This window comes from Teleopsis dalmanni, chromosome 2, assembly GCF_002237135.1.
Source record: "Teleopsis dalmanni isolate 2A chromosome 2, ASM223713v2, whole genome shotgun sequence".
In the NCBI taxonomy this organism is placed as follows: Eukaryota; Metazoa; Arthropoda; class Insecta; order Diptera; family Diopsidae; genus Teleopsis; species Teleopsis dalmanni.
In genome coordinates, this window is record NC_051847.1 from 56,062,179 (window position 1) to 56,075,795 (window position 13,617).

Sequence of the window (13,617 nt, forward strand, 5' to 3'; positions counted from 1 at the left end):
TTCGCATATGCAATAAAAATAAATTAACTGATTTTAAAATTTTGTCTTCATATAAATTATATATTCAGTTAAAATTCGTCTCATTTTAAATTTTATACTCCACCATCGCTTCCAATATAACACAAAATACTGAAGATTTGTAACAAAATAAATTGCAAAATTTAAAAATTTTGCATTTCCTACTAATTGCTAAAAATAGGATTATCTTTACATGCATGTTTATATATACGAGCAAATTTTAGTTTGTTTCTATCAATTCCGCAATAATTTATTAAAAATGCTGTAACATCGTCATTTAAATGTAAATCATTAAAAATGTGGAAATGAAATTAATTTTCAATAGTTCAATGGTTAGCTGATTTCTTAGATATATGATATACAATATTTTTATTTATTTTTTCAATTTTGCAAGCATTTCCCTGATCTACAGCACAAATTTTTTTACTGTGTAGCCGACAGGTTTCATGCTTTCCATCGTTCCTTTCACAATTTTTAAAAAGTTAGGAAGTAAGCAATGCTGTTTATATGTTTATATGAGACACAATTTTTAAAATAAAAGTGAAAAGCAACAATCAAATTATAATAAATATAACTAACATTTACAGTGACTTAAACTGGTATGTCTAATATGTAAAACATAAAAGTATCGGCATATTAACATAAATAAAAAAATATTGTGATTGGTTAGAGTAATGTATAGCATATTGTCACATTAAAATGTATTATAAAATATTGTTTTAATTTTAGTTTCTTAAAATAACTTTATAAACACATATAAAATAAATGATATTTCTTAAAATTCGTTTGTACATAAAAGAGTAAACTATTTAATTCTTAATTACAGCAAACATGCGTATGGAAGATGTGGATAAACTGACTGACCATGAGTTAAGAAAGCAGCTAACTCATTATGGATTACCTAATATGCCAATTACGGAAACAACTCGTAGATTATTACTGGAGAAACTCAAAAGAAAAATATACCAAGAAAAACAGGAAATGAAATTAAGAAAGCGCAACACACGTACAAGCTCACCGGTAAAACAATCAGGATATTCTTTGGGTGGTCCACTGGATTATGCCAGCAATGCACAAAATAATTTAAAAATACAACCCGAACTTGAAAATATTCCTGCCTTCAATTATATACCAACTTCATCTAATTTCACCACCAATAACCTATCAGAAAGATATTCAATGCCAGTAATGGACTCAATTGATGATAATTTCTATCAACAATTATTGCGTGCCGAAAAATATAACGTTCATGATCCAAACATGGCAATGAATTCATTTAAGACACAACCTATGTATACAAATAATACATACGTCAACCAAAATTATACACCACATCCTCCAGCAGACTTGTACTATCAGAATAATTACTCACCGAAAACATCGTTAGATACAAATGCAGTTTGTGCCGGCGGCGATCCAAACTCAAATAATACACATTTTGGAATAGTAAATAAGCTTCTAAGTCTACGCAGTAAGTCGCTACCTAAACAGAATAGTTATAACATGAATGAAACTGACATGGCAACCGATAGACGTTTGAGAAGCAGTAATGCAGACAAGAAAATAACAACTAAAAGACTGATACAGCATTTAATAAATCGAGTACTTTATAAGCCCGAATTAAGGCAATCTTTTGTGCCACACGTTCTAATTATATTATTTTTTATATTTTTTATTTCACTGGCCGCTATTTACATGATGATTAGACCAAATATACCGGCCACACATCAAATTGAAAATACTAATGTAAAGATCTGTGAACTTGACATGGTTGCCGAAAAGGGTATGTTGTCGACGTGTGTGGAAAATGAAAGACTTGAAGAAGTTAAAACTTATATTAGGGAACTTTTGACATTACTGCAAAAACGTGCTGTTCACTATCATTGTATTGATTCTAGTATATCCGCAGCAGTAAGTAAGGAAGAATTTATAAAATATGTGCTGGATAATCTAACTTCCACAAATATGAATAATGTAGATTTTAATATACATGCTATGCAACATTTGATTAGGGCAAACTCTCAGTTGAATGTCAAAATTATGTCCAATGAAACAAATTCCGTGGACACAAACTCAAATGCAGTTGAACGTAATGTAATAACACAGTTTTTACTTGCAGTACCGCAACTTCCATTTAAATGCATTTTATTTAATAAATTGCATACATTTTTTATCATCATTGGTACTGGGGCTGTTATTGGCGCAATTGTGTTACTTGCGTATAATATATATCTCCGTATTAAAAGAAGCAGTGATGAACGTAATCTACTAGTCAAACAATATTCGGAAGAGATTGTTAATGAGCTACTGTATCAAACCTCTTTAAAAAATGAAACTGGAACAGGCGAACTTATCTTAAACCATTTGAGAGATAAACTTATACCTATTAATAAGCGAAAAGCTTCTTTGTGGTCTTGGGATGAAGCAATACGTTTATTGGAAGCAAATGATAGTAGAATACAGTTTTGTATCTCTTTGCACAATGGTGAAGAGTTTCGAACATTGAAATGGATTGGACAATTGAATCAAAATGAAATTAAAATAAATGCAAAGAAACAATGGCAGAGTCCGGCATTTGATAATGTAAACAAGGTTCATAATCCGCCCACACCTTGTTTGAAAATTCGACATATGTTTGATAATTCAGATATACAAAATCCAAATTTGAAACAGATTATTAAAGATGCTATTTTAGAAAAGGTTGGATCCAGATGTTCGATGAAAGATTTACAAATCGATAAAAATACCTGCTGTGTATACATACGATGTCCCAAAGAGGAAGACGCTGGTATTATACATAATGAAATCAATGGTTGGTGGTTTGACAATCGTTTAGTTTCCATTAAATTTTTACGATTACAACGTTATTTAAGTCGTTATCCAAACGCTATAGAAACCTAAATATTAAGTTAATTTAAGTTATACAGTTATACATAATCGCACAATTAAATATTGCTTTAAAAAGGTTGGATATTATATTTTTCGTTTGTTTAAATAAATTACATATTTTTAAAATAACGTATAATGTTTTGGTAATTGCTAATGCACAAAATAAGAACAGATAAGAGATAAAAGATGTAGGAGCATTGCATAGCAATGAATTTATGACTATTAACTATGATAGTAACTCTTGATAAATGATGGTAATTTCATTGGATGCGTCCAAATAATATCATGTTTAAAAAGAAATTTTATACAAAATGTGTAAGGTAATATTTGTAATAGGTGTTTATATATTTTTGTATATATGCATTATATACATGCATTTTTCTTATGGTATTTATAGAAAATCAGTTATAAAAAAAAGTATAGACAAAACTTGTATGTTCAAATTTGCAAATACTGCTTTTGATGAAGCTTCCAAAATTGTGATAGACTGGACACACAAGTTGATACAAAAAAAGTTGGATATACATAGATAAGTATGTCGGAATAGGAAAAATTGATCGAGTATATACTATGTTAACTCTCATTAGCATAATTTTGTATATATTTTTAATAAAAATGGTACATGTCACTTCACATTCGTAAAGATAATCACGATTGTGTATTCTTGATATATATATAATATTCGACAAAAATGTGTGAGACAGTTTCCAGTACTCCAACTATTACTCCGACTAGTTACATGGCCATCGTGATCGTTTATAAACTACATTGCAATGTTATAGAACACTGTTAAAATCTACAATTAAAATTGCACTATACTTTTCGTGAAAACCTAAACTAATCCAGTTGAATGGGCATGTAGTGACAATAATGCGCTTACAACGGCCACCAGGCATATGGAAAATAGTAAAATTCATATTAAAAATTTAATACTATAAATTTAAATGCGATGTTATTAAACCAATCTCGCGCATATTAACTGAAGCATTTTTATTTTGACCAATAATGTTAGCAAATACCTTAGAGTTTTATGCCCAAATATTACCAACAAAATCTGCAATTAAAAATTACTTAATATTGAAAACCCTTTCAATAATCAGCTACTGTATCAAAAAATTCCTATTTCAATGGAAGAAACTAGACATCAACTTTTTGTGATCGACATAACTTTAACAGAAGCTCGCATACATTTCACTTATATGATGTATTTAATCCGTCATTGACCTCATGCTTTGAAATGAGTTATACATTGAAAAAATTAATTATGAACTATATCTTGTAGCAGCTCGTTCTTCCCGATGATCCTGCGTTATTCACCATTTTCAACAGGGATTGTAGTAGGTCATCTTAAAGAATTACAATAACAATAATAATGTACGAACAACGTTTGATTGCAATGACTGCAAATTTAATATTTTATCATTTCAAAACTAAAATAAAAAAAATTAATTAAATTTACAATAGGTAACTAGAATACTGCATTTAAACTTTATTATGTAAATATAAAAGTTTATATATTCATTTGTATTATAAATTATTTATTCGAATTATTTTCTGGGTACAGACTGGGATCAATACTTGAAAACCGATTTATGTTCAAAGAAGTGAGCAGTTTCATTTGTCCTTGAAATAATACATCAGCAATGAGTTTTTCAGCATAAATTGCCTGTGTGGCATCCATCGTTCTAAGTTTATGTGCAATTATCTTACCAAAATTCGTAAAATGATCATCCATGTGGTTTTGTATATTCTTACACGTTAAACTGAATAATTTCTCAAAATCCATAGAGGTACAATCAAATTTTTGAGATTTTGAATTTGCAATTTCACTTTCATTTGATATATGTGATGAATTGGATGATGATCTTTTTCGGCAACTTTTCCGTTTATGGCGTTCTGGTGATTCTTTACCGAATCCAAACGTCTCTATAGAATCATTTACTGCATTATTATTGTGTGTAGTTTCGGTTGTAGTTCCTGTTTTTTCTTCACTAGATTCATTTTCTTTTTTAAATATTTCTCTTTTAATGCGCGATTCTTGCCTTGTTTCGTGTATTTTAAGAACTTTATCAACCTCGGGTGGGTTATCGACAGGTGAACATATAACTTTTTCTTTAGTCGGTGTTTTCGGGATATCAATAAATTCACCAGGCGTTATATTTTCAACGCTCAAAATTGTAGCTGTTTTATTACTTTTCTCTATACTTTCCTTAGCATTCTTGTTCTTTTTGTCCAAGCTCTCCTCATCTTTTAAAAACATTAACGATTCGAAATATTTACGTTTTGGACAATAAGGTTCATCATTTTCACCCTTATTTTTAATTTCGTCGTATTTTTTTAACTGGTGGCGAAACGCACATCTTAAATTGTTTATTTTTTGCTTCGTTCTCTCAACATTGTAGTGTTCACCATGTTTTCCAGCAACTGCAATTAATTTCATATAAGCCTCCTGTCTTTTACTTCTATTCTTAAAATGAATAGAATCTGCTTTCCACAAACACGGATTATTTTTATATTCCTGTATGAAATCATCAATAAAATCCATATTTATTTATATATGCTCACAACGGCAACTGCAATAAATTGACTCCAATCTACAAACATTAGTAGTTACACAATATCGATAATTGACACTTCGAGACTTTTGCATGTTATCGATTAAATATAAAGAGATGTGCTACTTCAATACAATTTTTTCTATGGGGGTTACAAAAAAATTAATAATTTCTTTTATTATTAGTATTTGAAATCAGTATATTATTTTCATAACAAAAAGGAAATTTTATATTTTTTAATATAAATAATTATTTCAATTTATATTAAGAGGAAATTTATAAAAAAGCAAAGGTTTTTACTAATGTACAATAGGTCTGTTCCACAAGCTACTCGTTGTAACTTTGAATTGCAATGTGTGTACACAAGTGAGTTCAACCAGCAAATTTTCGAATAAATGAGAGCGCTTGAGGGAGTGTAATAATTCAGTCGAAATTTGAAAATGGTACATAGACTTTACTCGTACATTTTATTTTAAGTAAAATTTGTGTTGATGTTTGAATCAGCTGTATTGGTTTGAATTTAAATTTTTGTATTTGTTCTCATCAGACTTCACACAAAGCTGTTCCATTAAAATCTGTGTAAAGAGCGTAATTTGACACTTTATTTGTGTTATATGGCGTTTACATTGGCCGAAAATGGCTCGTTTTGAATGAGCCATTTGAAAGTGTTTACATTCGTTGTATTTCATTTGTTCTCATTTCAACAGCTGATTTTTCAACTTGCATGTTGATTTGATTTTTGGCCTGTGCCAAAAAAATTTTGCATAAAGGTTAAATATGCCTTCAAACCTTACATTAGAAACTTAAAACATATTTTTAACTTCGATTAATTACTTTTTGGGAAGTAAAAGTTCTAAAAAGCAGTGCATCGTTTTCAAGAAAATGCAACCACCAAACATTTGTTTACCTTTTTTTGTAAATATGTTAAAAACAGCTTTTTCAAAACTGTCAAAATGCCATGAGAGCTTTCATTTAGGGTATGTTCAATGGATTCCTTTGCATTTGGAACATATGTGGAATGCATTCGAACGGCTTTCATACAGAATGTGAGAAAATTGCTCATTTTCGTGCTTGCAATTTTATATGCAAGAATGAGCCATTCGTTACTCATTTTCGATTTTTGACCAAAATGAGCCATTTTCGGCCAATGTAAACGCCATATTACGCTCTCAGTTTGTAGTTCAATTGTGTTTTATTCGAGTTTTACTACGAGTAAATCGTGGAACACGCCTAATATATAAGTTATATTATCAATAAAACTTGAAAATTGAATTTTATCGGAGAGAATAAAGTGATCAGCTTTTAAAACAATTATTTATAGCCGTTATTTTTTTTTTCCAGAAATGTAAAAAAACAGCATTTAGTCTGGTTGAAACATACCAGACTAAATGATAAATGCTTTTATTTTTTGACATATATTTTTGTTATGTTGTGTATAATTTAAAATATAGAAATTGTGAAGACTAAAAATTAATTCATTTAAATCAAAGAAAACAAAATGAATAATAGAAGCATAATGGTAAGTATTTTTTATCTTATTATTTTGATATATTGTAATTTATTATTGCAATATATATCCAGTGAGCATTCACAATTGACTGATTTATAAATTTGGCTGCACTGAAACTAAAGATTTTAAATAGTTTGCGAGTAAAACCTAACTCTGAAGATTTTAAGCGCATTGTTGCTGCTTCGCATGTTTTCTTATGTAAATTGCGAGAATTTTTTTGCTACTCTGAAAGAAAACATTACGTCTTATGCTAGTTTTAGAGAAAGAAATATTTTTCCTTTTTCTACATATATGTATTATAATTGATAAGTCTAGTAATTTATATAGATGTTAATATCTACTTTCGGTGGAAGGCTATAGGTACTTTAATTAGTAAAATATTAATAAAAAGGTATTATTATTAAGTCTGAATTTTAAAGCCTGCGTCTGTATTATTACAGATGTGATGTAATCAGCTTAGCTGATATGTTGTTAAAATAGTAAAAAAAAGGAAACTTTGTAAAAACATATTTTACAGTATATAATATATTTTTTTAAATAATTATATTCTATATATGTATGTATACAGTAACGTACCAAATTTATAGCGCCAATTTATTTTAGAATTTTTGTAGTATTAAGTAATAAACCGTTGGGTTGTTTATTGGAATTGTCTCCATATGCTTTCTCTCCAAGTCGAACCAATGGCAAGATTAAAAGATTAAGTACTTTAAGATCATTAATAAAGAAACTTATAACGAATGCAATTGCAAGCAAATTTAGTAAAAGGTTTACAATTTTCAGTAAAGTTATTTATTAACATACATTTATACATTAATGAACTTAAAACATGAGAAAACGCTTACATATGTTAATGATACATTGTGATATAGTGTGGATATAAATTTCAGACGAGGGACTAAGTTTTATCATAAATAAAACTGATAAATTAAAATAGCTAATAATATTTTTAAGGAAACTAAAAGTAGTTTAAATTAATTCGTATGGAAGTTTTTCTACAGATAATATTTTTATTTCACATTATTTTTATAGAAGTTATTTATTTTAATTTAATTTAATTTTATTTAAATAAATTAATTTATTTAATTTGTCTATATTTCAATACCGATATCTTTACTGTAGTTATAATGTATATAAATATAATTTTTAATTTAATTTTAATTATTAGGATTTTTAAGAGTGTCTACATAAAAGAACACTTTGTAGATACTCTTAATTTTACTCTTTATTATTTTTAGTTTAATGCTACTTCAAATAAATATCCTGGTTAGATCATTACAATTAAGAGAAGCATGTTTTCCTATATTTAAGTATATTTTACATAAAAAACAATTTTTTGTATATATAAAATAACCATCCAATTTATACTAAAAATTTAATATTTTATAGATTACTCTAAGCATAGATTTTAAAATTATACATTTATATTTTCTACACAGTTTTTTTTGGTTATAAAATTATATAAACGAATGAATAATCTATAATAGAATAATATGTTTTTTCATAAAAATGTTTATTATTAAATAATTTTTTAATCCATATACTATTTTGCTAACTGATATACACCACCTGAATAAAGCAGTTTGTGTTCTCGAACCTTTCGCTGCAGAAAATTACGTAGATCATCTTGTGTGAATTCTATACCCACACCGTTTGATGCAAATAGTTTAAGCATTTGATGGATCCGTTCTATTGGTAACGAGTCCAAATTAGTTAACATACCAACAATATAAGACCAGAAAACCTGATGATTTAATATTGATGAAAAAAAATTGTCAAAAAAGATAAAAATTTAAGTAAGTTATTATAATAGACCTGTAGTTCTTCCTCACGTTGGTCGCTAGCTGAAGCCATTGCTGATTCCATATCATCATCTTCCATTATATAAGGTGCTGTATCCATACTTTTTGAATTTGTAGTTTGTGCTGAATCATCAATTAATTGATAGGTGCCAACACTTACTTCTTTAATTAGACCATGGGTTTGCCAAAATCTCATACGACGGCGTAGAACAGTTGGAGGAACTTTAATAACAGAGCTAAGCTCGTCTAAGGTCCATATATCTAAAAAAAAAATTTATAAATATAGTTTAAATATCAATTAAACAATATAGTTAAATATTACAACAAATTTGTTTTAAGCGCATATATACAAGAATGTTTTAATGATTATAAAAACCGGTTAAAAAAGTTATACCATTGCTCATCCAACAAAAAAAAAAGTGTAAAAAAATGTAAAATATAGGTTAGGTCGATCTCACTAGCTGTAAGCCAAGCATAGACCCATTGGTCTCTAGAGATACCAGTTCAAGTGATATAGATTGGTAAATTTATAGTAGGCATATTATGTCTGATGTCGTCGCTTTTTGCGAATATAAAAAGTACTACAAATTCTATTCGTATATCGTCCTTTAATATATAAAGTTGTTTAACCTCCAAGCGTTTTAAGCGTGTTCGTAATGAGAAAAAAAAGAAAAATAAATACTTACTCCGATCTTGAAAATGGTATATTATTACAGCTTGAGTTGGAGAAACAGTCATTTCAACAGTTTTTCCACTGATTTCTATTTCAATTTGCACTCTTCCTGTAACCGTTCTCCAGTTTAAAGTTCTATTTCCTTTATAAGCCTCGTAAGATTTTGTAAATTTTATAAACTCATTTTCTATTTCTTCAGGTAATTCCAAACTTTCTTTATTAAAGCATGGCCAAAATTGTGCAGAAATGATTAAAGTTGCAATATCAAAAGACTTATCTGAAATTCAAGAAAAATGAAATAGTACTTGGCTGAGTTAGAGAATTAATTGCTACATTCTTACTATCAATATAGTCCTTATCACTTTGTATATGACTATTTATACGTTTGGAGTCCGAAACATCTCGTAACATAACCTCACAACTGTGCAAAAGATTTTCTCCAAATCGTATTTTTAATAATTCTAAATTACGAATTTCTTTGTCTGCCACAAAATTGAGCTGCGTTAGTAGGCGATCAGCCATTAAGTTACGATACTCATTCATAAACAATTCCTTACTGCCGTAGATATCCACAATCATGGATATAATGTCTGCAGAACGATTTATATTAGTCGACTGTAAACTAGTTGTTTGGTCAACACTGACAGGATCTGGTGCCCAACTTTCCCAATTACTAGCTTCATCTGCAGCATCCAAACCAGGTTTATTTTTAAGAGTTTCACTTTTTGTGAGCTCTTCAGATAAGTCACTGGGACCTTCTTCTGTTAGACCAGTTACAACACGACGTACTGTATCGTTACGTTTTCGCAAATATTCTTTAATAGGTGCTGTGACAGTTTCCAATATAACGCCACTGCTATCAAGATATCTTATAGCTTTTATAGCAGCAACATAGCCGGTTATAATATCAATTGTATTTACTCCTGGATGCAGTATTCTTGCTTCTAATGATGTTTTAATCGTTTTAATAAAATATTTTCTTAGATCTATTTTTTCCATACAGATTTTTAAATCATCTAAAATTGGTATAGATTCCGGAAAATCTGTTGAAGAGGACATTTCATTATTTTTTTATATTTTCATTCAATGAAATAAATTACCAATTATAATATTAAAAAACTGTTCAATTACACTATGCGCGAACGTCTCATACAAAAAGTAGGTGAGTTTAACTCGGAAGCATTGAACAAAGTTTTCAGATTTTTCATTTTCATCAATATGCAGACTATTCTTATTAAAAGTTTTTGCCAGCCAACTTAAAACAACTTCATCAAGCCACTACAAAAAAAAAAGAAGAAATAAAATTAAATTTGGATTGTATAAAGGTTGTTGTAAGCTTCGATTAGTTGATTTTGTTGTTGGTAGAAATTTTTTTTATCGAAGATTTTGGATGATTTATCAACCTGAGGTTGATGAAGGCGCAAAAAGAGTTTCAAGATATATATTTAAAATAACCATTCGTTCGTTTCTATAGAGGAATACCTTAAATCGGTTAGATATAGGCATTTTGGCAAAATGTGCTTGCCTTTTTTCTTCTTCTACAGATCTTCTGTACTTTTGGTAAAATGAGATGCTCAACTCTTTGGTATTGATACCTATCACCTAAGAACTTTGCAGTAAATTTATGTTATTTGCTTTTCTAGAGCAGTTAGTAAGAGCATAGTTTCCAAAATATAAAATGTACCATTTCAAGCTTTTTTAGATGACTGCGATCAATGATTCCATAACAATTATTTTTTATATGGTCCGTCATTTGTTTTTGCACTAATAATGTAACAGTTTGACCAGCAATGCAATCTAATAAGTCCATGCTCAATAGTTTAATATTGGTTTCATTAATAATAATCAACAAGTTTTGACAGCAGCACCTCTCAGCAACATATTTACAACCATTACAGTTTATTGTTTTAAAACCCAAAAAACATGCTTCTATAAATAAATATATATATTACAATATATGTATAAATAAATTCATAATGTATTGTTTTAAATATTTTCTTACCATTGGTTTTACCTTCCGTATTACTGTTTATATTAAATGAAATGGTATAAAACGAATTTACAACTACGCTGAATTGTGATGGCATTTGTCCCAGCAGTGACTCACGAAAAACATCTTTTAATTTTTTTTGGCTTAGTTCCAAAGTAGTTATTTTAGAAAATATATTTTTCGAGTTATGTAATTGTTGGAAGGCATCATATAACAATTGATAACTCGCGTGCAATTCATTTACTGCCTCAACAAAGTTTTGGAACAATTGTTGATCGCGTTCATCTTTAGATGGTGGGATTTTTCCAATTATTTTAAAATGTAACCAAAATTTTGGTACAATCACATTACGAATCGTGTAGTGAAGTTCTAGCCAAGCAGCATCATACATTCTTTTCAAGACATCGAATTGATTAGAATGGATTCTCTTATTTTGACCTGCATGCAACACTTTTCTTTGCTGTTGAAAATTATAAATAGTTTTTTATTTACATGGATAACAAATTAACTAATAACTTACACTAATCGCTTTAAATAAATTGGTAATACTATTTAATATATCGGCAATTTCACTCATTTTAATATTTAAAACAAAATTTTAACTAGCGGCAATCACTGACGGGGGATTTGTTTACATACATATGTCAAAGCAAAGTGCATTGAAGTAACATCGTTGTTAAAAGCAATATGAAAAATGAACATGTTTCGCCTTTTAAGTTTCATAACTTAAATATTTGTAATTTTTATTATTTTATGCAAAAACATTTATTAATTAATATCAAATATTACTTTGAAAATTTTATATTTAAATATTATATAAACATATTAATTTGTTACAATCATTAGCTGAAGAAAAGTACGTTCAATTTGGAAAAAGTACGCTTATTGTAATAAGCTCCGTTTAATTTTAATTTACATTTAATATCATATATTGTAATAAAAACAATTTAATGTATTTATTGTATTACATTTAATGAATTTAATGCCATTTATTGTAATAGACATAGTTAAATACAATAAAACCATTAACTGTAACAATATAACATTTACTGTAATAAATCGCATTTATTGTAATAAATCACATTTATTGTAATAAAAACTATTTTAGTATTAAAAAAAAAAATTTATTGTGTTAAATCGCACTTATTGTAATAAATAGTATTTATACTAAAAAGTGACATTCATTGTAATAAACGGCATTAATTGCAATGAATGTAATTTATTGTAATAAATGGCAGTTATTGCAATGAATATAATTTATTGAAATTAATGCAATTTATTGTAATAAATGTTTCCCTATTTATGAAGTATCTCATTTAGTTCACCTTCTTGTGAATAGTGAAGCTCTAACAAAATAATTGTACTCAATACGTTGTTGATTAAATTATAAATAATTAAATTTTAATACATAATGGTATTTTTTAAATACTTTAACTTCGCACGTTAACAAATACTTTTAGATCTTTAGCAATTTTTTTTGTTGTCCATATTGTTATACTAAACATTTATACAATTTTATTCTTAAAGTAAAAGTTGCAGCGCTTAAAGAGTTTATCGCCTACATTACTAATATGTAGTTTTCTGTTATGAAATTATGAAACTCTCATTGAATTAATCATTACCGTTTTTATACTTATTATGTAGGTATAAGGGTTATGTATCCAGTAACTGTTATTAAATAAATATTGTATGAAATCGAATATATAAATATTTTAATTTATATTATAGAATTTTTTTAAAATTAATATATCCATTATAACGGAAATTTAAAGTTTGTAACAAATTTAAAAATAATTCGCTGCATAGTTTTATAACATAAGGTTGTCAGATAATATAGTCCAGCTGAATGAGAACAATAGACTGTTAAGAGACATGTTATGCAGACATGTTGTGTTAAAAAATGTTACAACTGTAGTTTAGTGCACATAAAACTTTCAGAACGTCTAGCAAAGCATATTGTCAATAAAATTAAATAATAATTATTATATTAAAAATATTATACCGATGATTTTAATTTATTTACTTAAAACGTTGAATGTTAAACTATTGATAACATGGATTAAAAACATTGATAATTTTTCAAGTTAATTTAATTTTTAAAGTTAATATAAAAACTAAATTAATTGTTGTAAATTCAGTGCGAAATTATTTAATTGCTGTGCGTAATTTATCTAAAAATT

General features: G+C 27.8%; 3 protein-coding genes across 3 annotated transcripts; 1 reads left to right on the forward strand and 2 right to left on the reverse strand.

Moving 5' to 3' along the window:
* Positions 1-507: 507 nt before the first annotated feature.
* On the forward strand, positions 508-2,985 carry LOC119678106 (inner nuclear membrane protein Man1-like). Its single transcript, XM_038089770.1, has 2 exons — positions 508-617; positions 845-2,985. Exon 2 carries the CDS (start codon positions 850-852, stop codon positions 2,917-2,919), a length of 2,070 nt encoding a protein of 689 aa, XP_037945698.1. The 5' UTR covers positions 508-617; positions 845-849; the 3' UTR covers positions 2,920-2,985.
* A 1,399-nt stretch (positions 2,986-4,384) lies between these two features.
* On the reverse strand, positions 4,385-5,517 carry LOC119678113. The gene has a single exon (XM_038089776.1). The coding sequence runs from the start codon at positions 5,450-5,452 to the stop codon at positions 4,442-4,444; it is 1,011 nt and encodes a 336-aa protein (XP_037945704.1). The 5' UTR covers positions 5,453-5,517; the 3' UTR covers positions 4,385-4,441.
* A 2,972-nt stretch (positions 5,518-8,489) lies between these two features.
* Positions 8,490-12,061, reverse strand: LOC119678105 (anaphase-promoting complex subunit 2-like). Its single transcript, XM_038089769.1, has 8 exons — positions 11,958-12,061; positions 11,450-11,897; positions 11,132-11,376; positions 10,548-10,725; positions 9,789-10,490; positions 9,461-9,724; positions 8,788-9,035; positions 8,490-8,716 (listed from the first exon to the last, which is right to left on the reverse strand). Exons 1-8 carry the CDS (start codon positions 12,012-12,014, stop codon positions 8,516-8,518), a joined length of 2,343 nt encoding a protein of 780 aa, XP_037945697.1. The 5' UTR covers positions 12,015-12,061; the 3' UTR covers positions 8,490-8,515.
* Positions 12,062-13,617: the final 1,556 nt, after the last annotated feature.

Coding starts and splice junctions, on each gene's coding strand:
- LOC119678106 (XM_038089770.1), top strand. CDS start 850: ATGCGTATGGAAGATGTGGATAAACTGACTGACCATGAGTTAAGAAAG.
- LOC119678105 (XM_038089769.1), bottom strand. CDS start 12,014: ATGAGTGAAATTGCCGATATATTAAATAGTATTACCAATTTATTTAAA. Junction 9,036..9,460: donor ATACCATTTTCAAGATCGGA/GTAAGTATTTAT, acceptor TTTTTTTTTTAG/ATATATGGACCTTAGACGAG. Junction 8,717..8,787: donor AACGTGAGGAAGAACTACAG/GTCTATTATAAT, acceptor TTAAATCATCAG/GTTTTCTGGTCTTATATTGT.
- LOC119678113 (XM_038089776.1), bottom strand. CDS start 5,452: ATGGATTTTATTGATGATTTCATACAGGAATATAAAAATAATCCGTGT.